This window comes from Thalassophryne amazonica, chromosome 7, assembly GCF_902500255.1.
Source record: "Thalassophryne amazonica chromosome 7, fThaAma1.1, whole genome shotgun sequence".
NCBI classification, from domain to species: domain Eukaryota; kingdom Metazoa; phylum Chordata; class Actinopteri; order Batrachoidiformes; family Batrachoididae; genus Thalassophryne; species Thalassophryne amazonica.
The window spans coordinates 35902354-35929171 of record NC_047109.1 but is presented as its reverse complement, the minus strand read 5'-3'; the positions used below and the strand labels follow the sequence as shown (position 1 = coordinate 35929171).

Sequence of the window (26818 nt, the reverse complement as noted above, 5' to 3'; positions counted from 1 at the left end):
GCCGCTTATTACATTATTGGGAAGTTATTACCTTATCAGGTTTTATTACATGTTTTATGGACTTATGGGGATATTTTTTTATTACATTACTGGGGTTATTATAAGATCAGAAAAATATTACATTATCAGGTTCTACAGGGTTTGTTTGTTTTTTTAAAGCATCCAGTGAAGGTGGTGGAATCCAAAACAGTAAACAAATCACTAAAAGACAAAGAAAACAGGAAAGAAAAAGCACAGGCTTCAAAACATGCAGGTGTGTGAGGAGGGTATTAAAGAGGAAAAAAGAAAGATAAACCTGTTGGAGAGAGAAATAATTTATTTCCCACTCCTTTGGCCTCTTCTTTTCATCTCTTCCTCTCACTTTATCTATCATCATTAATTCATCCAGCCCTCATTTCATTATGACCATTTGTTCAGTTCAGTGTGCTTTATTGGCCGTGCTAAAGTGCCATCAGCTTTTCATTCCACATACTGACTCAGTCTTACCAAACTCATCGGCAGAAAAATGCTGCGACCAGAATGACTTCCCATTGGTCAGTTTCATCTCGTACTCCAGCTGCAGGCCATCGCCCTGCAGGAGACACAGAGACAGTAAAGGGCTTAAAATACACGTTAAACCTGCACACAACACTTTTGATGACAATAGCCATAAATGACAATGGTTTTCTCTCTACTTAGTCCCCCCCCAAAAAATGTTATGCAACATCACTCATTTTCTTAATTAAAATTACCTGTGGGTTGGCGTGGAAATATTTTCAGTTACTGTATTTGAAAGTTGTGTTTGTGGCCATCCTTGCTTTGGTCTTTTTTCTTTTTTTTGCTCCCACAGTAACGCAGCAGGTGTGAATGAAAATTCAGGTATCAGAGTGTTGGAAGATCAAAGATTCATGTGTGTGTTTCCAATAAATAATAGAACAATCTGAGGAGACAGTTAGGAAATATTCCTTCATACAAAGCAGTTTCAAAGATCATCATCCCAAATATGGTAAAATAAAAGTGGAGTGAATCAATATGAACCTTTAGGTCAATGCACATATTTAGAACAACACACAAAACATATTTACGAGGGTCAGCTGAAACGTTCTGCCTATTATAACGTGACTATTTCGATAGCAAGCAAGATATGGTCTAAGAATAATCCTTTACTGATTACCATCAGTTTTGCCTGCAAATTCAGGCAGCCACAGAATCGCCTTCGACGTAACACATGCACACAGTCGTCAGTAAAATGGTGATGTACGTGGATGTGTGTTTGAAACAGTGTGCTGTTACTGAAGTCCTCACGGTGGAGGGTTGTACACCCACGGACATTCATCGATGAATGAGTGTTGTCTACGGCGATGTCTGTGTGGATGTCAGTACAGTTAGGAAGTGGGCAAAAAGTGACAAAAACTCAAAGTCGTCCCTTCAGCAGGAAAAGTCTTGATAACTATTTTTTGGGAGTGCGATGGCACAGTCCACACAGAAATTTTGGAACATGGTAACATTGACAACTCCAACTGATATGTAGACTCTTTGGAAAAGCTGCACGCACTCATGAAGTTGGTTTGTGCTGGAAAAGACTATTCTTCAGCATGTCAATGGTCATCCACCAACGAGTCGAGAAACACAAGATGCAATGCACCGGTTTAAACAATCCAGATCTCACACCTTCTGACCTTTTTCCTTTTCCCAAGCTGAAAGAACACCTAAAGGGACACTGTTACACTCATGATGCAGAGATGTCAGTAGCTGTGCATCTCTGGTGCAGAGAAGACACCCATTTTCTTCACCGGCAGGATGCAAAAATATGCTATTGTTCTGGTAAATCTGTAAAGGGAAGGTGACCACCATAAAGTAATGAAACTGCTTGACAGAGAACATTCCAACCATGAAGCAGTTAGGGGCCTATCTCACTGGGCTGCGACAGCCTGTGAACAGAAACTGCAAGGGAAATCGCTTGATTCTGCGTGTCATTTGCCAAGTGGCACTCATCCCTCGCTTCACTCGCAGGGTGCCGCCAACGTCGCGCCTGGATTTCTAATTTGTCAAAGTTGGTGAGGCGACAAGGCTCCTCCAAGTATGCTCCTAGAGTCATCGCTGCTGTCGTGTAATCCTCTGAATGTACTCGCTGTGACTCCTAACATGAGAGAACTGTGGGAGGGGAGGCAAGGGTGAAGGAGGTGCTGGGCCACATGCATGAGGTGCAGGGGAGCATGCCACGATACATGATCAGAGAGGAACATCCACTTCTGGAGACTGCAGAGCTGCAGTCAGCCTGGCCTCACTTGTAGGACATCAGAACTCCTGTTTGAACTTTCTGGACTTATGCATTTAATGGGTTTTTTATTATTGGGGAGTGTAGTGTCAAAATTATTCATTTAATGTCTCACACAAAGCTTGCCTAAAACCTTTGCATTCAACTCTGTACTGAAGGCCCCATGTAACCTAATGAGCTAAGTAGCTGCATTAATAACCACATTGTTTCTGCCTGACTTTCCCTCCCATCTCCTCACAGCAGAAACTCTGATAACATTCATTTTCAGCAAGAATTTTCATGGGAAACTCAAAGTTTCATTTACTGGTAAATGTGTACATGACTGTTTGCAGCAACCCCGCCTTTCTCTGAATGTACAAAAGAGCACCCTCAGATTTGCTCTGGGCACACACACTTATTCAAAATCCTACTGTTCTGATTTTGACTACTGCATGTGTCTTTGAGGCCTTGAATTAAAAGCTTGTTGTTTTATTCTGCCAATTTCTTGACTTTATTTCCACAAACAGCCTCAGACACTGGAGCACAAGAGCAGAGCGCACAGCACTATATCATTTTGACTCTATTTTATCTCAAGTGTGCTCTCTTTCTCTCTCTGAGAACATGTGGTGGGAGTTCTTTGATGTGCTTGTTGTGACGGACACATGATCATTGAGGAAATATGATGACATGCTTTCATTAAACAACACACACTCTTCAGTTCCAGCTCCAACAGTGCAGATATGTGTCTTTAAACTGGGAAAATCTTTCTGCTAAATGCTGTGCTATGGAAATGTGATTTTGTATGTCCATCAGAGCTAAAACACCTCTGTAGTTATGCCTCTATACGTAGTTACTGGATTTGCTGGTATGATCGCTGCTACAGTTATGAACATGATCATTCGACTTGCATGTGCTCTACACTTTACTACTCTTCTATTTTATTCTTCCTTTTTAGATATTTAGATATGCCATAGTATACTAGCATAGTTCCACCTTAGAATTGAAATATAATATATAAGATATACCTTATTGAATTTTCATGTTATATTTCTAGTGTTTATCTTGTGTTTCACTCCAGTGCCAGATTGACTCTCATTTGTATACCAGTTTTGTCGCTTTCACTTCCAGTGTTTGATTTCCAGTTGCCAAACTGTTTCTTCTGAGTTTGGCCTGCTGCTTAATGGACTTCCTACATGGTACGTTTGATTCCTGTGTAATGATCCTGTGCTAATGTTATTGGATTCTTCTTTTGCTGCTACTCTCATGGACACTGTTGCCTTTTTGACTGCTTAACTGTGAACCAATCCCACGTCTGTGTTACTGACCAAATCACCAGTTATTTCCACATGGACACTGGTGTGAACAGCTTGCTATTACTTGGTGTTTGTTACAGCTTCAGCCTCCAGCTGCAAATAAAGACTCATGATTTGTGTTTTCTGCTCAGGGTGCTGCTGAGCACCCTGACCCTTTTCCTGTAGTGAAAGTAGTGCTACTTTCACTACAGGATGATGCCATTCCACTTCTTAGTTGTTTACCTGGCCCTACACGAAAGGCTTGCAACAGTTCTTGTTTGCCTTTCAGCTGTTCCTGTTTGCTCAGGATTGCCACAGCAGGTCCAGCACAGATCCATATTGGGATTTGGCACAGGATGCCTTCCTGAACTGGAGAAACACACACAGCCCCCGGTCTTCAGCAGTGGTCTCCCATCCAAGTACTAACCAGGACCTACTCTGATTAGCGTCTGAGACCTGTCAGGATCAGGGTTACACAGAGCAAACTGGATAATCAAAGGCTTGCAATAGTAAGGAATACAATTTTCAGAAGGGTGGCACAGCTGATGCTGAAGTAGAGATGCAGACAGCAACAGCCATCAACCTTCTTTGTTTGCACCTGATGTAGTAAAAATCAGGGGTCCCGTTTATTCAAGTCTGCTTAGCTTCAGGAAAGTACAAGTGACATCACCTATAAAGATCATTGTGTGTGTTGTTTAGTGAAATGTATTGTGAAGTTATAAAATTGATAAAGAGAGTTCTTGTCATTGTATATGTGTGTGCAAAACTGCTTTTGCAATGTTGTTTCTTTACAAAGTGCTGAACAGAACATAATTTTGGAAGTTCAGGAGAACAGAGAGATGAGGTGGAGTGAAGAAGAGAAAGGGACAGAGATGGGTTGACAATCTGAGCAAAAGGAGCTCTTTTCAAAAACACAAGCTCAAACTGACGGAGCTGGTGCTTGTTACAGTGGAGTGAGCAGGGGGGAAAAAAAAGACTGATTTCATTTGGCAGACGGAGACTCCATCTCACTCCTTCGATCAAAAAGGGCGAGAATCGTGGAGCATGAACTGCCACAAAATCAATACAGAGACAAACAGCAAGGAGACACAGATAAAGAGAGTGACAGATGTGGAATGTATGACAAAAAACAGGCTGAAAGCCAGAAAGAAGACAAAGGTATGAAGGCAAAGAAGGAAGAAGCGAAGGATCAAGGAGAGAACAGAAAGATTAGGGCAGCAGTCGTGCTTCACAGCAAAGGTTTTCTATTTGTGGAACAGATGAGTAGGCACGGGGTGATTTCTGGGGTTGATTGTTGGTTTCAAGAGAATATAAACCATTCACCTCTGATGTACTGTACTGTTATGACACGCTGAAGGCCTTCCTACTCAAACGTCTGTAGATTCTGCTACATGTGGAGCTACTCATCACTTCTCTAGAATATTTCTGAGTCATCACACAGTGTGGTTCAGGTCATGTTGCAGTTTAAGGCTGGCATTCCTGAACATCATTATAAAAAGGACAAATAAACTGATACATTTTCCAGATGGAGCTTGCCATTTAAAATTGAGCAACTTAAGCGCTCAGCGGCCACTTTACTAGGTACACCTTGATAGTACCGTGTTGGACCCTCTTTTGTCTTCAGAACTGCCTTAATTCTTTGCGGTATGGATTAAAAAGGTGTTGGAAACAATCCTCAGCAATGTTGGTCCATATTGGCATCATGCAGTCACTAATTCAACCCGTCTGCACATTCTCCTCTGGCCTCTGACATCAACAAGGCATTTTTCTCAGTGGATATCTTCTCTTTTTCAGACTAGTGAGTGTATATGACCTTATTCACCTCACGCTCTTATGGCTATTTTCATTTGAATTGATATGAGGCCAAAAATGTTTTATATGAGTAACTGTATAAATTATTCTGTTATAAATACCACCTATCTTGAAACTGTCCACAGTTACCCATAGATGGGTTCTCACACAGTCTGCGGAGGTATGCATCTGTTCACCCTCCACCCATCAAGGAAAAAGAAAAGGAAACTTTTTCCCGAACTGGGTTACGCCCTACAGTACCACAATATTTCTTGTTTTATACAGCTGTCTTTTTAAAGTATTCATAGTGCCATTAATAATAGTACCATTGTTGTAGTCAATGCCTAAACTCTCAAGGCCGGGCAAGGCTCAAACCCTCAAGGCCACAGCTTTTACCCCGAAGTCATGGCAAAATACACAAATAAAGCAAAAAAGTCACACCATTAACACCACTACTAACAGCCTGAGTTGTTGAGACAAAGCATGATAGATCTTGCTTTCTTGTTATTTAAGCCAATTTCTGACTTGAAAATCTGAATGCACAAACTCCTGGAATGGTTATTACCACACTTTTACACATAGCTAAAATGTATCTGTTGACATCTCAAAGCTGTCTTTAGAAGAATGTCGCATGCTTTACATTGGATAAATGCTCTATATTTATGTTGCAGACGGGATTCAGAGGACACTTCCGGTCAGCGAATAGCAAATATCTGTATGCTCCCCCCGCTCACACACTCAGTGAAGACCACTCCACTATGATTACAGCAAGCTCAGATCAGTTTTACCCCACTTGAAATCCTCCACTACTCCCTCCAAAAAAGAACAGAATTTGCATTGTATTTGTCGTGGGCTGCCTTTGTCTGCCTCCCTCCCCTTCCCTTCCCCCCTCCTCTTCTGGGTTGTTTGTTTTCCCTCCAGGAGCAAAAGGCTTCAGATGAAGAAAAACAGAGGAACACCTGCATCTCATCATCTCCTCGGACCTGACGCTCATGAGTTCCTGATCAGGAGCGGGTTACTTAAATCCCGGCTTTCAGCTCAGTCCTTGCCAGAATCTACGTCCTTGCCAGAATCTCATACATTGACATGGATATGGACATTGACATTGATCCATGACTTTGATCCATGACCTTGTCTACTCTGTCGCTTCCATGCGCTTTGACAGCTGAGCTTCCCATAGCTCATCTCAAGGTAACCTGGCTCCTCTATTTTCCATAATAGAGCTCTTTGACTTTTGATGTTTCCAGATGCCTTCCTGCGCAGCTTCCAGACATTGCAGCTGACATATCATTGCAGCTGACATATCATCAGCTGCAATGTCTCCTGGCTTCCACGCACTACCTGCACTACAATGTCACTTTGGAACTTGCAGCTGTTCCACTGCTAATCTGCACTCTGCCTTAGAGTGTGCTGCTCTGCTCCATTCAGCTAAGTTCCTACCGACTTTGAGCTTGTGAGATTCTGCCTCTCACCCTGCTCCTGTTTGTGACTGTGCATTACCAAGAACTGTTACCAAGAACTGTATGAACTGTTATGCAGAACTACTAAGAACTTCCAAGTTGATTCTGAAGCCAAGTCCAGCTTAATTGAATTGCGTCATAAGATGCACTGTTGCTGACCTCTAACGTCTGTGAACAATTCCTGAACTGTGAACAATTCTTGTATTAAGCCTACCGTAAATGTTCTGTTGTTAAAGGCTTCCAGTGTTACGAGTGCATTCACTCACCTTTGTTCTCCTCGTTCTCCTAGAATGTTCCTCGTCCTCGGCTCTGTGTGTTCCACCTGGCTCCGGGTTCCAGTCCCAATATCTAGGATTCCAACACACTCTCTAACTCCCAAGCCTGGCTCTGTGTGCACTGCAGCTACAGGATTTCCACCGCTACAAGCGGGCTCGGTCTCGGCTCTGCAAGCACCATCTCCAGCTCAGCACTTTAATTCCTCAGTTATTCATTATTGTAAATAAATCTCTTTTTGTTCACAACCCATTCTCGCCCATGCTCCCAGCATTTGAGTCCATCGCCTGTAATGGTCCCGTCCCGTCCGGACCCCTAACCACAACAGTATTTTATGCTTTGCTTAAACAGCAGCCTGGCATCAAAATAACCAAGCAGCCAAATTCATATGCAAGCAGAGATCATTCATTTCAACATACAATAACAAAATTAAAAACAAAGCCATTTGATGATTTTGAGTGAAAATCCTGGCAAATGAGCAGTTTCTGAAATACTCAAACCAGACTTTTGGGGACCAACATCCATGTTGTCATGACTAAATGCACTGAGTACCTGCCATGTGATTGGCTGATAGCTTATTTGCTTTAACATTCAGAACTGCCAAAAACAAAGACAGGAAGGACAACAGGTAGCCAAACACTGGAGAGCATCATACAACCGGAAAACTGACTGCTTAGGGCAGCACACCACTGAAACTCACACACTGGGAATCAGCCCAAAACTAGGGGACAAAGACACTAACACAATGACAAGGAGACCAAAAATACAAAACACGAAACCAAATAAAGTTAACCACAGCCATAACGGGACCTCACAAAAAAAAGCAATCCAGAAATATTAAGGTGAGAGAGAGCCCAGTGAGCACAGGGGAAGTAACCAGAAAAACTAAAAGGGAAGACTAGAAAGGCAAACACCACCCCATTGTGGTAATAAAATAAAACCAAAGTAAAAAAAAAAAAAAAAAAATCCAGACTAGACACAAAGGAGCAGTCAAAAAGCAAAAGACATGACACTCTCTGAACCATCTCAGGACCAGAAGGAATTCATGAGGCGCTTTGTTCCTTGGCCACGGAGCTGTTGATCAGCCACCAGGAGCATTGGTGTCGGGAGCTATTCTTCTGTTGCTTCAGTGTGCAGTGCACTAGGGACTCTACCAACTTAGACTCATCCCAGTGACAACCACACCCACTCGATCTGAGTGGAAACAACTGTCAACTTTAGCCACTGATTTCTGTGTAGGCTCTCAGTTGTCCAGGTGGTTTCCATAGTAGAGAAGCTTGAATCTTCGACTGGACAGGGTTGTTTGACGCGAGGACGTTTCGCTTCTAATCGCAGAAGCTTCCTCAGCTAAATTACTTGCTCTGGTAGTCTAACTTCTGTCTTGACTCTTGCAAAGAAGAATAACAGAAGCCAGCAAAGCTGGAGTTTTAAACCTAACCAGACCCCTCCTACCGAGAGGCAGACTGCTATAGGCTAGTGACTAACAACTGCTCTAATCAGCACCTATTGTGCTCTAGTTAGCACTCTCCTAATGACAGGGCAGCTGTCCCTCCTAACAATAGGACTGGCGCCTCTCCTGATGACGTGAATGACTCATTACCATGAACAAAAGACTGAAACTGCTTTGACCTGAGTATCCCATTGTAAACAGGGGACAAACTCTCCTCACTCCCCTCTCAAACCATTTCTTTTCTCTGGCTAAGATTTTAACTTCCTTGTCCTCAAACATGTGGTTAGTGTCTTTAAGGTGGAGATGAAATGCAGACTGAGGTCCACTGGCACCCTCTCTGCGGTGCTGGTTTAGCCTTTTGTGCAACGGCTGCTTAGTCTCACCTATGTAGTGTTTGTTACAGTTTTCCTGACATCTGATAGAATACATGACATTGCTCTGTTTGTAACTAGGGAGCCTGTCCTTAGGGTGAACTAATTTCTTTCTATTTCAATTTATTTGAAAGGGACCATGTGCAATTAAAACATAAATGTTACCATTTGATGCACTGCACCAGAGTTAGCCTTGGGCTAATTTACATCTGCAGTCCCTGATCACAAATAAATATGACACATATAAAATCATCAAAATCACAAATAAATACAACCAAGATGTTAAACATCACTTAACAGATAAAAACATGTAGCAACACTATGTACTGTAAACAAAATGCCCCTCATAAGCACTCAAACATATACATAATCATAGGGTGTAGTAGCATGCACAGCACACAACACTGCCCCCAGTCACACACACTCCTTATCACAAAAAAAAAGCAAAAAAAAAAAAAAAGCACTAACTTAGTAGTGGGTGCATTGTTGTGAACGCTTTAAATATTTTTTTTATATTAACTTTAAAATCACAAAATGAGCCGCAATTTTTTATGTTGTCTGGAATAGCATTCCATTGTGTAACAGCTTTAACAGAAAAGTCTGCCTGCCCAAATGCTGAGTAGCGAAGGGGTAAAACGCAGTGGAAGCTATTCTCGTAGACCTTACAAAGTCACGATAATAGACAAACTTGCACAAGCAGGCGGGAGCCAAGCCGTTTAAGACTTTGTAAACAGCACATAAATTTGAAAATATCCTAAAATTTTCAAAAGATAATAGATTGTACTTGTGTAATATGCTATAACGATGATACCTCAGTGGCTTTTTGTCAAAAAGTTTCAGATTCTAAGGGCCTAATTGCTGTCTGACTAGCCTGACCCCAACAAGTAATACAGTATGAAATATGGGGGAAATATGGGAGCGGCCGGCGATAACCTTAGTATTTCTTCTGTTTTTCTTGTTGATTAATGCTGGCAAATTATACGGTATGTTTTGTCTTTCTGATGCCTGATTCTGTTTTTTCTCTGTTTAAGGTGCAGCTCCATCCAGAGATGGGAGTTGTGTTTGTGTTGGCGACCCTCCTGTCCTGTGCACCAACAGAAATACTTGTATATTCGTCCGTGAATTGTACTGTGAATTATTTCTGTAACTTATGTTTGTAACATGGCCCAGGCAGAGGGTCACCCCTTTGAGTCTGGTCTGCTTGACGTTTCTTTCTCAGAGGGAGTTTTTCCTTACCACTGTTGCTCTGGGGGTTGGTAAGGTGAGACCTTACCTGTGTGAAGTGCCTTGAGGCAGCTCTGTTGTGATTTGGCGCTACATAAAGGAAAATAAACTGAAAAAATTGAAACTGGAAAATTAAAGCCTCAGTAGATAAAAAGGATCTAATTTGTCTAAATAGAGCCAGCCTATATTTAATAGTTTTTGTCATTTTTTTTATATGTTTCTTATAGCTAAAATTCAGATCCAGTAACACACCAAGATATTTGAATTCAGTAACAATCTCAATTTGTTCACCCCCAACGCAGACTTTTACATCTGAGATGTTCAATTTTGTTTTGGAGAAGAACATACCTTTAGTTTTACCTACATTTAAAGTGAGACAGGAGCGGTCTAACCACTCAGCCACTCCAACCAAAGCATTATTTAATTTTTCAGCTGCTTGTTGAGCTGACTTTGCATGGGTATATAAAACAGTGTCATCAGCATAGAGTTGCATCTCCACATTACGACAAAACTGTGGAAGGTCATTAATGTAAAGACTAAAAAGTAGTGGGCCTAATACAGATCCTTGTGGCACACCCATTGTGCACTTCAAGTAACTGAAATATACATCTTTAACTTTCACACACTAGCTCCTATTGGATAGGTATGATGACATCCATGCAAGTGTGTTAGCTGAAAGATTAAGGCTGGAAAGTTTGGATATCAGAACTGTATGGTTAACTATGGTTAATCCAAACTGGGTGTTATGTGTCGGACGCAGCCCGGAGAACCGACCAGCGTTTGAAGGACCCAGTATGAAATAAGCAGAGCACGGTACAAAGGATAACTGACTTTAATAACATAACAGTGAGGTGATAATACAAACAAATAAGTGCGCGGTCTGGCATGGTGGAATGCCGGTGTGCTCCCAGCAGCACTAACGGTCCGAAGCCAGAAACAGTTCGGACCCAAGGACCCCGCCGACACCCCCCAGGTGGTCGCGACAAACCGAGTCTGTGAAAGAAGAAACCATCATGTGAGTCCACACTCCACACACAGAGAGACCGCTCAAAGGTGTACATAAACAGCAAACACTTCCTGGCTTAATTACTAATCAGCTTCCCACCCTGCAGGCATGGAACACTCTGTTCACATACTCAAACTGCAGTGGAAGCTGATTAAACGACTAACATAACAGCTCAATACAATAAGGTGTGAGGGACACCACATACTGACTGTACAAATGTTAGTCACAAAATCTAACGTACCTCAGGAAGTGTGCTGACGAGCGTGAGACCTCACCCCCTCCTCTTTCACAGACCATGGTGTCAAACCTGGTACAGTCTCTGCATCCACTGATGATGAGATGGCTCTCGAGACGACGATCTCACCCGTCTGGTCACAAGGTCGAGTCTCTGGCAAATACACACTGTGTACTCCAGACTTAAATGCCACCATGCTCCAATCCGTGTAGATGCACCACAGCTGTGAGTCCTGACGAGCTGCACATGATCAGCCTCAGGAGATCAGGGTGAGGTCCTGATGACTCAGCCACACAGCCACTCAGTCCTAAACGCGTGCCACCTGGAAGGAAAAACAAAAGACAGCACAGAAGACAGAAACAAAAGGCAGCCAGGCCCCCCCAGCCATACAACACTGGGCTGGATTTAGACCAGGATTACAACTGTTAATGTGGTCTGTGAGTTGTTTCATAACCACTTTCTCTGCTTTCTTGGAGGTTACTGGCAATATGCTTATACAGTGCTACGTGACTAAAAAGATTAATCCTGGTTTTGAGTATATTTCTTATTGTTACATGGGAAACAAGGTACCAGTAGATTCAGTAGATTATCACAAATCCAACAAGACCAAGCATTCATGATATGCACACTCTTAAGGCTATGAAATTGGGCTATTAGTAAAAAAAAGTAGAAAAGGGGGTGTTCACAATAATAGTAGCATCTGCTGTTGACGCTACAAACTCAAAACTATTATGTTCAAACTGCTTTTTTAGCAATCCTGTGAATCACTAAACTAGTATTTAGTTGTATAACCACAATTTTTCATGATTTCTTCACATCTGCGAGGCATGGAGTCAACCAACTTGTGTCACCTTTCAGCTGTTATTCCACTCCAAGTTTCTTTAACAACATTCCACAATTCATTCACATTTCTTGGTTTTGCTTCAGAAACAGCTGTTTTATGTCACTCCACAAGGTCTCAATTGGATTTAGGTCCGGGGATTGGGCAGGCCACTCCAAAACATTAATTTTGTTGGTTTGGAACCAAGATTTTGCTCGTTTACTAGTGTGTTTGGGGTCACTGTCTTGTTGAAACACCCATTTCAAGGGCATGTCCTCTTCAGCATAAGGCAACATGACCTCTTCAAGTATTTTGACATATCCAAACTGATCCATGATACCTGGTATGCGATATATAGGCCCGATACCCTAGTAGGAGAAACATGCCCATATCATGATGCTTGCACCACCATGCTTCACTGTCTTCACTGTGAACTGTGGCTTGAATTCAGAGTTTGGGGGTCGTCTCACAAGCTGTCTGCGGCCCTTGGACCCAAAAAGAACAATTTTACTCTCATCAGTCCACAAAATATTCCTCCATTTCTCTTTAGGCCAGTTGATGTGTTCTTTGGTAAACTGTAACCTCTTCTGCACGTCTTTTATTTAACAGAGGGACTTTGCGAGGGATTCTTGCAAATAAATTAGCTTCACACAGGTGTCTTCTAACTGTCACAGCACTTACAGGTAACTCCAGACTGTCTTTGATCATCCTGGAGCTGATCAATTGATGAGCCTGTGCCATTCTGGTTATTCTTCTATTCATTTTGATGGTTGTTTTCAGTTTTCTTCCATGTGTCTCTGTTTTTTTGTCCATTTTAAAGCATTGGAGATCATTGTAGATGAACAACCTATAATTTTTTGCACCTGCATATAAGTTTTCCCCTCTCCAATCAACTTTTTAATCAAACTACGCTGTTCTTCTGAACAATGTCTTGAACGTCCCATTTTCCTCAGGCTTTCAAAGAGAAAATCATGTTCAACAGGTGCTGGCTTCATCCTTAAATAGGGGACACCTGATTCTCACCTGTTTGTTCCACAAAACTGACAAACTCACTGACTGAATGCCACACTACTATTATTGTGAACACCCCCTTTTCTACTTTTTTTTTACTAATAGACCAAATTCATAGCCTTAAGAGTGTGCATATCATGAATGCTTGGTCTTGTTGGATTTGTGAGAATCTACTGAATTTACTGGTACCTTGTTTCCTATGTAACAATAAGAAATATACTCAAAGCCTGGATTAATCTTTTAAGTCACATAGCACTACTATTATTCTGAACACTACTGTAGGTCTATAGTTACCAACTATACAACGATCACCAGATTTAAAAACTGGAGTCACGATGGCGTGCTTCCAATCCACAGGAAAAAAACTATGTGTAATGGAAAGATTTTGTAAATGAGTAATGGGGGAAATTAGAGCAGCTGAGTGTTTTTTAATTAACACTGTGTCCTGATGGGAAGTAGCTTTGCTTTTTGAATTTCTTAAAGAGCAAATCACCTTCTTAACTTCCTCTTCAGTTACTGTAACTAAATCAAGGCCTCCCCCTGCAACAGTCAAATTAACGCGTAGCTCCCTAAATTTAAAATGATCTCCTAGTTCCTGAACAGAATCAATAAAAAAGGAATTAAACGTAGAAGCAATTTTAATATCGTCTATTGTCTCACCCTGAACTGTGAGCTGAATATCCCCTGTATAACGGTGGTCTTTCCCTGTTAAACTGTTAATATTTTTCCAAATTTCATTGCTGCTGCCCTTAGCATCATTCATGAGTTGAAGGAAAAAGTGTGACTTAGCTGTTCTCAATTTATTAATCACTCTGTTCCTTATACCTTTATAAACTAAAATATCTGTATCTCTTCTGGTTTTGATGGCCTTTTTTAAAGCAGTATCGCTACTTTTCATCAGTTGCCATAAATTTGCATTGAACCAAGGCAGGCTGACTTTGCTTCTATTTTTTCGATACATTTTTACAGTGAATTTATCACTAACAGCATTGATTTTAGATGTAAATAACTGACAGCTACACTCCAGATTTTCTGAGGATAAAATATCTTCCCAATCCAAATTATTTATCTCATTGTCAAATGTGTCCCGTTTTCTTTTAGGTATACAGAACACATTTTTGTAACGAAAAGTTGATATAGGACTCTTAAATCTATGTTTAGTTAATTTCCTTGCCACCAGAATTAGGTTGTGGTCAGACAGACCAGTAATCAAATTGTAGCTTTTTGTTATCCTTTCAGGTGTTATTCCACTCCAAGTTTCTTTAACAACATTCCACAATTCATTCACATTCTTGGTTTTGCTTCAGAAACAGCTTTTTTTATGTCACTCCACAAGTTCTCAATTGGATTTAGGTCCGGGGATTGGGCAGGTCAATCCAAAACATTAATTTTGTTGGTTTAGAACCAAGATTTTGCTCATTTACTAGTGTGCTTGGGGTCATTGTCTTGTTGAAACACCCATTTCAAGGGCATGTCCTCTTCAGCATAAGGCAACATGACCTCTTCAAGTATTTTGACATATCCAAACTGATCCATGATACCTGGTATGCGATATATAGGTCCAACACCATAGTAGGAGAAACATGCCCATATCATGATGCTTGCACCACCATGCTTCTCTGTCTTCACTGTGAACTGTGGCTTGAATTCAGAGTTTGGGGGTCGTCTCACAAACTGTCTGCGGCCCTTGGACCCAAAAAGAACAATTTTACTCTCATCAGTCCACAAAATATTCCTCCATTTCTCTTTAGGCCAGTTGATGTGTTCTTTGGTAAATTGTAACCTCTTCTGCACGTCTTTTATTTAACAGAGGGACTTTGCAGGGGATTCTTGCACATCAATTAGCTTCACACTGACTGAATGCCACACTACTATTATTGTGAACACCCCCTTTTCTACTTTTTTTTACTAATAGACCAATTTCATAGCATTAAGAGTGTGCATATCATGAATGCTTGGTCTTGTTGGATTTGTGAGACTCTACTGAATCTACTGGTACCTTGTTTCCCATGTAACAATAACAAATATACTCAAAACCTGGATTAATCTTTTAAGTCACGTAACACTACTGTAGGTCTATAGTTACCAACTATACAATGATCACCAGATTTAAAAACTGGACTCACAATGGCGTGCTTCCAATCCACAGGAAAAAAAACTATGTGTAATGGAAAGATTTCGTAAATGAGTAATGGGGGAAATTAGAGCAGCTGAGTGTTTTTTAATAAACACTGTGTCCTGATGGGAAGTAGCTTTGCTTTTTGAATTTCTTAAAGAGCAAATCACCTTCTTAACTTCCTCTTCAGGTACTGTAACTAAATCAAGGCCTCCCCCTGCAACAGTCAAATTAACGCGTAGCTCCCTAAATTTAAAATGATCTCCTAGTTCCTGAACAGAATCAATAAAAAAGGAATTAAACGTAGAAGCAATTTTACCATCATCGTCTATTGTCTCACCCTGAACTGTGAGCTGAATATCCCCTGTATAACGGTGGCCTTTCCCTGTTAAACTGTTAATATTTTTCCAAATTTCATTGCTGTTGCCCTTAGCACATGGGTTAAAGCAATAAATTTTCATCTGACTGAAATTTTTTCCTGGCAAAAATCAATGCCAGCAATTCCCTAAAATGTGGCGTAGTGGGGGCACACACTGTTTTTTCCTCAATAAATACAATAAACACATTATACAGCATACAAATCAATTCTAAATAGCCTCTAAGGAGAGACAGACAAAGCATAAAAAGAATGCAAAACCTGAACATAAAGGTACATAAAAGGGTGGTGGGGGTGGGGTGTAGTCTTGATTCTGGGGGGTCTGGGGGTGCTCCCCCAGAACATTTTTTTAAAGACCAAGTCAAATTTTGTGTATTCTGGTGAATTTTAATGGGTATGAAGTCTTCTGAAACAAAGAAAACGCACTTCAAACTGTCAAGTAAAAATTCTTTGTCTTCTGTAGTATTTTGATTTGTTCTAATCTGGTAAATGCACCAAATGGGTGCTGAGTCGCGGTACAGTCAATAAAATACAAAATTAGGGCCTAAAGCAACTGACAACGTTGTTCTGCTGTGCACAAAGTAACACTGTTACCAGTTTTGACAACGCATGCACACTGAGAAACTCAAAACTGGCTTATTCACATTTAATGCTTTATTTCAGGTTTATTGGAGAAGAAAAGATCAAGTTGCGTATTTGAACGCTTTGTGATTCTAGTTGGGCCTTTTATCAGTTGCTTGAAATGGTATTTATCTGTAATAGCTTTTAACTTCCTCCTCGTAGATTTGTCCTCCCAGTTCAGATTAAAATCCCCCATTAAAATAATTTCTTTGTTATGGTCACATTCTTTCAAAATTTCAATAAATTCTTCATAAAATGTATTGCTAGCAGCCGTGGGTCTATAAAAGCCTATAATAATAAAAGACATCTGCTGAGACAAAACAACTTTTAGTGCAACATACTCCAAGGAAATTGCCGGGTTGAAGAATATATGTTCGAACTTAATAGAATCTTTCACATACATTAATACCCCGCCCCCTTTTCCCACAGTCCTGTCTCGCCTGAAACATTGGAATCCAGTCACTGTAAATACATTAATAGGAGTAGATTGTTGTAACCATGTTTCAGATATGCACAAGAAGTCCAAGTTAGAGTTCGCTAGTAAATGAGTCAGCTTTCAGTTTTGAGACGATACTTCTGATGTTTAAGTGACCACCGAGAAGTCCCCTCGGCTTCCACTTAGGATCCCAGATGACCTTTGTGTGATTGACAGTTTGAAATGTCTTAAATGAGAATTGTTTTTTAACAGCGGGATTAATGCACCTGACAGCATCCACAGCAAAGTCTATAGGCTGGAGTTCCCCTGTTAGCGTCGTTATTGTGCTAGCCAGCCCACCAAAGGCACCCACGCCAGCCGGGGGGAGGCCAGGTACAGACGACCAGCAAAACCTTACCTCCCCAGACATTGGTTGGATTCCGATATGACTCCAAACGCAGAAAACCAGCAGGATATGTTCAAACAGTGTTCTTTAATCAAAGCAATAAATGCAATAAATGCAAAAGCCAGTTTTGGTTAAAGATGATATACAGGTGCTCACCGTTCAAAGTACAAAGTTCAGAAATCAAACTGCAGGGGCAAAGGTGACAAAAGAAAATACAGGTCTAAAGCAGGACAACTGACTTAGAAGACAAAAACACACAGAAAACACTAGGACAAAAACAACTAACGAACCAGCAACCAGGAATCTGAAAAGCAGTTTAAATAGACTGTGAGGTTATTACGATTGACTGCAGGTGCACTGATGGCTGAATGAGTTCATGTGTGAGTGTAACAAGAAGAAAGCAAACCAAACAAGATCAGAGAAGACTGTGTTAAAGTAAAACAGGAAGTAGGGTTGAAACTAACAATCCATTAGAATAAAACCAAAGTAGGACATTTAGAACACTTAGAAGCAAAGCTGAAACCAGATATACACTACAAACACTATAAACCAGAACTAAAACTATTAAAGAGTTACATGGTCCGCAACAACTTCAAATCCAAATATCCTGAAAATAATCTTCATTGTTGCACAATTAGTCTTCATCTAAACCTTCTCAGAGTAGCTTCCTACATTTTTTTTGCAGTAGTCACAGTAACAGGACAGGAAGTGATTTCATGGGTGTTTGAGGTGTTGTGGCTGAGGTGCACTTAACAGGTGCTTTGTCATAGCTCAAGTACTTGACAGTGCTCATGGAACCTATCAAAATTGACCTTTATTGTCACAACAATTCCTGCCAAGGTGATGTAAACCGGTATTTAATATGGACTCTACCGTGAATATTTATTCATGAAATATCAAAAGGACTGGCCAACAAACATGATATAAATGTGAAACTGCCATAGTGAATTATCGGCCCGAAAGAGTACTTTCTTGGCACAAAACGAAATGGCCTTGTTCTCAAAATAAATGGCAAGTTTTCTCAATATAAACTGAAAACTGACAATTTACCAGATGATTTTAATTTTAACACTCACCAGTGATCAAGAACATCAGCAGTAAAAGAGAACAGCCTTTAAAGGGTAGCTGTAAACTGACAGTGTACAGACTTCTGACATCCACAACGAATTCACAAGTTTGCTTCTTCACACTTCCCGAGGGTGCCTCCTACTGGAGGACTTCTGAGCATGCTCAAACAGTAGAAGACACCTGAACAGATGCAGAAAACACTAAAGAAATTATACTGTATGTTGTTGTTGTCCCCAGTTGTACAGCATTGCCACAGTGGTTCCATGAGAGATCCACACTGGAATTTGGCCCAAGTTTTAAGCGGAATGCCCTTCCTGATGCAACTCCTGTTCTACATGGAGAAACAAACAGCCCCTCGTCTCCCAAAGTGGTCTCCCAGCCAAGAACTAATTATGCTTCACATCTGAGAGCTGACGGAATCATGTGGACACAAAGCAGAATGGCTGCAAAGAGATGATACGTATTTGTTTGTTTTTCCATTGTCTTTTAGAGTTAATATTCTATGCTATATTTTCCAAGCAATCAAGATTTTCAATACCCAGGCATTGTTGCAAACTCAAATTTGATTTACAACATGAAATGTGTATGGCACTGGACCTCAAATAATAAATAAATAAATAGATAAATCAATAATAATCTCAGTGTATTAGATCATTTGATATTTGTCTGTTGCAGGACTTACCTGAATCTGACAATTAGAAGCTAAAAACATCAGATATATTCAAGCCCATTATAATGCCAAGCAAAGAGGTGTACTCACTGTCATTAACAAGAACGTTACATTACTCCTGAAAACACCATTATGGGCCCAGAAGGAAAACATACTTACTATCACATTAGATGATATCACAAAAATTTACAGCCCAAATACTAATGATTTAAATTATTCGCATCTTTTTTCCATTGTGTTAAATACTTTGTGCTCCAATGTCATAAAAGGTTTTGTCTTCAATGAACCCATTAATAGACATATATAATACACCAGAAATAAACATTGTTGGCAATCAACAGAAACAAACAACACGAGTGATTTTGGAGTTGGTGATAGTTGAAGGTTACAACATCCTGCTGCTACAGAATTAATTTTTTACTCCTCAGTTATTCACAGCTCATATTCATATCTTCTCACTCACATCTCACTGACATCCAATATGTTAGAGTCTAAGATTCATCCATTCCTCATCAGTGATTATGCCCTAGTATCTATCATCTGGAACATAAATAAAGTTTATAAACTCATGACCAGATGGTATTTTAATACATTCCTCCTCGAAGACTCAAATTTTGACAGTTGCATTTGAGCAGATGGGTCTCATTCCTAGAAATAGATGACACCCCAGAAATATCACAACAACAACAACAACAACATCTTCTACTCTGTATATAAGAAAATAAATACATAGTAGGGAGTAACATTGGAACAAAGGAGTCAGGAACTGGAGAATAAAAATGCAAATAATCCATCAGAAGGAACAACAGAACCATAAACCTAACGTGAATGATGTATTTTTAGTGTAGGATCATTTGTCATTTTGTGTTTTTTTTTGTTTTGTTTCTTTGTTTGTTTTTTAGTTTTTTGTAAAAGCAAAAACTCGATTTTGAAAGAAGATATTTTAAGCTTTAAAAAAAATTAGGGTGCCATTTTTTACATTCTAATGGGCCTTTCACACTGCAAGCTTCAGCGCGACGCTTTAACGCCCCCCCAACGCATCGTAACACCAGGCCGGTGCGTTTCCAATGCGTCGCTTCTAAAGCGGCAAGGGGGTGGAGATTGTGGCTACATCACACTCTGGCTGTTTCCACAACCTGAAAAAAGTTCAACGATCCCCATCTTGAATTTGTGTCGCCTGAACCACAAAAAAGCTTAAAAAACAGCAGTAGAACGATTCTCCCATCACCCTGCTGGGAGAAGCTTTTTTAAGCTACTTTTCGGAGTGATGCCGACCGAGGGAGGACTGACGACTTGGTGGGATATCGATCGAACCGTGACAGCGGGCCGACCCGCATGGAGAAGCCGGCCTTCAGGCATCATCACTGGGCAGAGCGAGGCAGGCTGCCGGGGTGATGGAGCAAACCCACTCAGTCCGAAATCTCCCACTTTTTGGATATATGCGAAGTCCCAGTTTGCCCAGCGGAGGTTAGTTCTGCAGCTTTATCGAGGTGAGGATAAAATAAAAGTAAAATGTGACGTTTCTGCACTGCTGTGAAGGTTTATTGATCGGCTAACATTAGCTTAGCTTTTTAGCAAAGCTGATATGAGTGAACGCTTTAATTTGTAGATGGTTCAGTCTTTTTTATTTTTATCAAATAAAGCTACTGCTTTTTTCAGACACCACAAAAGCTCAACTTTAAATAACTTATTTTTTCGGGCGTTTTTTTTTCCATCGTTTTTTTTGGCCGTTTTTTTTCCCTTTTTTATATATAAACTGTTTAGTGTTTCTTTATATTTAAAGAAATATTTTTTATTTGTCCCAATCAGGAAAATTTGCTGTGCAGACAACCAAACTTCCATTGATGAGCTGAACACCGCGAAGTCCAGTCGAAAGAAAACATCTCTGCTCTTCAAAATAGGACAAAAGTGTCTTCAGCAACTCCACCCGAGTTCAAAGCTGCAGAAGAGACCTTCATCTGGTCCTGAGAATCCAGCATCACCTGCTTCTAAATAAAAGGCTCTTTGAACAGCAACTATTTTATTATTTTTTAAAAAAGCTGTTTCATTTTATATTTTAACAATAAATGAACGGATCATTAAAAATGTCCATGAATCAAAGCCAAAAGACATTTGCACAGGTAGAAGCTCTCCACTTATTGTGCTCAAATTCATATTTTAGAAATGACTCTGTTCTGATAACATTAAAGGCAATTACATATTTTGACAAAATTACAAGTTTAAATGACTATATAAAAAAAAAAAAAAATCATGAGGTTTATGTCACAGAAATCCTACTTTACAATCACATTTTACAATTTTACAATTGCATTCAGAGTGCGGCTTGGTTCCATTTAGAGTGCAAATTTGGTTCCATACGTTTGGTACCATTGCACTCTCACGTGCACGCGCATGCTTGCGTACAAACATGTGCGTGCCCACGCATGCTCGTGCACGCAAGCGTGCACACTCACGTCCGTGCGGGTGCACGCTTGCGTGCACGAGCATGCAAGCGTGCTCGTGTGGGTGCGGGCGCTTGCATGCTCGTGCACGCAAGCGCGCGCCCCCACACGCACGTGAGTGTGCATGCACACACAAAACCAATCCACTGTGCTGTCTGGAGGTTGTTAGCAGGAAGAAAGAAAAGTTGGACTCATTTCTGACGTGATTTTTTTTTTTTTTTTTTTTTGCTGCACTGAGGACATATACAGTATTATTTTTGTTGTTCACGCACACACAAGCGCAGACCAGGTTGCGTGTGTGTGCACGCGCGCGGGGCACATGACTCTCCTGAGACATAATTTGAGCTAACTGATAAGGCTAATTCTTGTAAGACACACACACACACACACACACACACAAAACAAATCCACTGTGCTGTCTGTTAGCAGGAAGAGGAAGAAAACCTGGACTCATTTCTGACGTGACTTTTTTTTTTTTTTTTTTTTTGCTGCACTGAGGAGGCACACAGCTGGACCGAGCCGGTTGCTTGGGACAGCGACATAATGATTTGATTGAGTTAACTGACACTGCTACACACACACACACACACAAAATCCACTCCACTGTAAGCCTCTGAATGCATGAAGATGCATGAAACGCTGATATGATTTTTGGCTGGACTGAGAAACTACACAAAGTCTTTTTTTTTTTGTTTAATGGAAGTCCGAAGTCAGTGCACAGCATCACTGGACTACACGTCACAGTGGAACACCAAAATGTAAGTCCCTTTTCTGTTGTTTATGAATGAATAAAATATAAAATGACAATGATGTATTTTAGCCATTATATAAAACAAATAATGAATGTTTTTACATTCTTTCAATGGTACGAATATTTAATTTGGTGAAAGCTGGAACAAACCATTCAACTCGGCTTCGCCTCTTTGAAAGAAGTAGCGGATAAGGAGGGGAGGTATATTACGATCAATGGAAAATTAGAAAACCAGCCTGTGACCTTGCTCAACATACGCCCCCCCGAAAGAGAGTGGGAAAGCCTTCTACGAGAAAATATTTGATCTTATAAATGTGGAGACAGAAGGTATATTGGTGTGCGGTGTTCAATGTAGTACTGAACTACAGGCTGGACAAAACGAGTACTAAGGGAGGCAAACAACAGATTAATAAGTACATGAATAATGTTGCCAGAAATGAATTTACTTGATGTATGGCGAGAACTCCACCCACTTGATCGGGACTACACCCACTACTCAGCCCCACATGATGTGTACTCCAGAACTGATTATTTTTTAATGGCCAAGAGAAATGTTCATAGAGTGAGGGAGTGCAGGATAGGAGTAGCTGACATCTCAGACCACAATGCAGTCTACCTAAAAATGAACATGAATAATAAGAGAAAGGAAACAATATGGAGGCTTAATGAAGGTATACTGAACAACAAGGGGCTAGTCAGGGAATTAAAAGGAGAAATTATTAGATATAGGAAGGAAAATGATAATGGAATGGTAGACCCAACCATTCTATGGGATGCCCTGAAACCAGTAATTAAAGGGAGGCTGATAAGAACCAGAATCGAAACGTATCAAGAACAAATTAGAAAATTAAAAGAGTTGGAAGAACAACACAAGCAAACACAAGTTTCAGAAATAATTAACCGGATGAAAGAAATTAAGGGGAAAATAGATGATATCTTGTTGGAAGAGGCAGAGAAGAAAGCAAGGTTCATCAAACAGACTTACTATGAGTGAGGATCTAAGGCCACTAAATCTATGGCCAGACGCCTAAGGAAACAACAAGAATTGGCTAATATATATAAAATAAGGGACCTGGTAACTAATAAAATTTTTTATGAACAAGAAAAAAATAGAAAAAATATTTGAGGACTATTATCGTCAATTATACTCACAACAAACACTTGTAGGAGAAGAGCATATGGTGAAGTTTCTTGAAAATCTGGATTTACCAGCAATAGGTACAAAGCAGAATGCCATATTGACCTCTGAGATCACAGCAGAAGAGATTAAAAAAAGCAATCAGCCAAACAAAATCAGGTAAATCATCGGGATCTGACGGACTGGGGGCTTCCTTCTATAAAACATTTAAGGAAGAGCTAATCCCACTACTACAGGATTCTTTCAACTATAGTCTTACAACAGGCAAAATCCCTCCCTCATGGAAAGAGGCCATTATCTCCATAATCCCGAAGGAAGGTAAAGACAAGGAGCATTGCCACAACTACAGGCCTATATCACTTTTAAATGTTGACTACAACAACAACACAAACATTCCTCCCAGACCTAATTGACAAAGACCAAACTGGCTTCATTAAAGAAGGACAGGCACAGGACAATATCAGAAGAACGTTACATGTCATAGAAAATATACAAACCAATCAAGAAAGTGCAATTTTAGTAAGCATTAATGCCGAAAAGGCCTTTGATAGTGTGAACTGGCTATTTCTTTATAAAATACTGAGAAAATTTGCGTTCAATGAAAAATCTGTGGATTGCATTAGAAGAATATATCAAGAACCTACAGCAAGGATTAAAGTAAATTGCAGTCTGACAAAATGATTCAATCTGGAAAGGGGGACAAGACAGGGCTGTGGCCTCTCCCCGGGTCTCTTTGCCCTGTTTATTGAACCTTTGGCCCAGCTGATCAGGCAGGAGGACGAAATTAAAGGGGTGAAAATAAGAGATGAGTAACACAAGATAGGACTATTCGCGGATGATATCTGTAAAACAACCCAATGAAAGCTTCCCAAAAATAATAAAGTTATTAGAAAGTTATGGGAAATACTCAGGATACAAGATAAATGTCACAAAAACACAGATTTTATCATGTAATTATAATCCATCCCAAGAAATAAAGGGTACTTACAAGCTCAAGTGGAATGCTAAATCAATAAAATATTTGGGAGTAAATATCACAAAAGGATTGGATAAATTATATGAGACAAATTACACAAAAATAAATCAAGAAATTAAGAGAGACCTGGAGAGATGGTCTGCTACTGCCATGGACTTCACTTCAGGAACAGAAACAATAAAGATAAATATTCTCCCAAGAATTCTATATGTGTTTCAGTCCCTGCCAGTAGCAATCCCACAGGAGCAGTTTGTGGAATGGGATAAGTGGATATCAAGGTCCATATGGGGTGGAAAGAAAGCTAGGATTAGGTATAAAACTCTGCAGCTCCCTAAAGACAAAGGAGGATTGGCTCTGCCAAGTATCCAGGAATACTTTTATGCTGCACAAATCAGACCCTTGATATATTGGGCGAAATGGAAAAGTATAGAAATGGCCATGACACATACTGAGGTATGAAATCTAATTGCAGATAGAGGATTATTAAGAAAACTGCGTAACCAACTGGATGCAGTAACCATAAACACAATTGAAATATGGAACACTGTCTGTGAAGGGTACAAGTTGGAGAAAGAAAAACTGATTTTGAGCTGGTTTGCATTCGATGATAGATTTATTCCAGGGATATATGATAAAGGGTTTAAACAATGGTCACAAAAAGGAATTACAGCGATATGCACAATGATGGATCAGCACAGACTACAGAGTTTTGAAAAGTTACGGGATACGTTCAGACTAGAACAAAACGATCAATATCGATACCTGCAAATAAAGGATTACTATGAGAAAGAGATAAAAGTGGCCACCAACAATGAAATTATTGAGGTATTTCGGAAAGCATATAAAGGAGAAAAATGCAGAGTAATCTCAGTTTTATATAGAAACTTGATGTTGTGCAACAAATCCTCCTCTCTGTATATTAAGGAGAAGTGGGAAAAGAAACTGAATGAAGAAATACCCGAGGAGGAATGGCAGAGTATTTGTAAAACACAGTGCACATCCACTAGCTCCAGGATCTGGAGGGAATTCAGTTGCAAAAGTATGGTCAGGTTCTTCATAACTCCAAAGCTCAGAAAAGCAATGGTATCTACACCACAACAGTGCTGGAGAGCATGTGGACACATAGATGCAGACCATACCCATATATTTTGAGCCTGCCAAAAGATAAAAGGGTATTGGGACAAAATATGGCGATGCCTACAAAAGGTAATGGGTTACAAAATACCAAAAAAGGTCAAGATACTCTACTTGGGGAACTTAACACAAAACATGATTCAAAAAAAGGATAAGTATTTTGTAAAGGTATTGTTATTGGCAAGCAAAAAACAATTACAAGACTATGGCATAAACCAGAGCCACCGACCGAGGGGCAGTGGCTGTGCACTGTGGAAGAAATTTTTATAATGGAGAAACTTACACACAAACTGAGATTGCAAAAAGCGCAATTCGAGACCAAATGGAGGAAATGGACTGATTACAGAAGACAAGAAGAGGACACCACCACTATAAACCGACAACAAGAACATGGATGAGTGACTGTTTACTAAGATATTCAGACGCCTTGAGACACCCCCCGCCTGAGTGATTGTGTACCAGTTTGTTCTCTGTTCAGTATTACCTTTGTGCATCTTTTTCTCAATAAAAATAAGTTTTAAAAAAAATTTAGGCACATTTTAGCAGACACAGCAGTGCTCTCCACAGAAATGTAGCGCATGATGTAGGTATGCCTGATATATCATTTAAACATCGCCATCACGATGTGCACATGTATGATTGTTATATCGCGGGGACTTGCGATGTGGTATACTTCAAGTAATCATGCACATTTACACTGCCAAGTGATCAAGGTAAAAATCTGCTTTTGTTTTTCATGACCAACGAATAAAAGACGTTGAAGATATTGAATTTACTTGAATAAAGGATCCTGGTACAGTGAGTGCGTGACATGCACCTTCTCCCTCACTGTGCTGTACACATCAGCGTAATATAAGACAGACACTTCTTTAAAAACACTGTTTATTCACATGCAATTACCATGATAAGGAATTAAAGTACTTCCAAGTGATGTCTAACAAAACAAGGGCACCTCCCGTGGATAACTGCATGTGAACGTGAACACAGCCCGTGAAAACCTGGGATCCGGAGTGCAGGTTTTCCACAAAAGCCACATTAATAAATCCGCTGTTCACCCTCTTGATGAAAACTCTGATCGAATCCAAATACATGCATTTTTTTGAATACCTAAACTTGATTCATCTAAAGTGCACATCTTTTCTCTTCATCTCCAAGTTGATCAGCAAGTGGATTAACACACAGCGACATGTTTTTAAAAATACCCAAATGCACTGCTTCGCTTTAAATACACAAAAGTCTATTTCAGATGACCTCTGCAGATTTTCTTTCTCTTAAAAGGCTTTATTTTACTCAGCGTGCCACTTTGCAAAAGTTGTAGCTTCTGCTGCTACACTGACTAGTGCAGTCCTTACACCTGTCTTCTCCGTTTTTGTGGAACTTTCACAAAATATTTCCACAGTAGAGACATTAGAGCACCACATAGAGGCCTGTCATATGTACTTTTCAGGCATTTTCAGCGTGTGCTGAAAAATCATGCAAGATATTCATCTTTCGTAATATATATCACCATGGGCACAAAAATCCCAATGTCAATTTT

General features: G+C 40.2%; 1 protein-coding gene across 1 annotated transcript in view; it reads right to left on the bottom strand.

The window, feature by feature from the left end:
- tmem145 (transmembrane protein 145) overlaps positions 1 to 2077 on the bottom strand; it is a 109649-nt gene extending 107572 nt beyond the window's left edge. Inside the window, exons 1-2 of the mRNA XM_034173604.1 lie at positions 1897 to 2077; positions 487 to 618 (exon numbers count right to left, since the gene is read on the bottom strand). Coding sequence (XP_034029495.1) covers positions 487 to 618; positions 1897 to 2077 — 313 coding nt within the window. The remainder of the gene's footprint in view (positions 1 to 486; positions 619 to 1896) is intronic.
- Positions 2078 to 26818: the final 24741 nt, after the last annotated feature.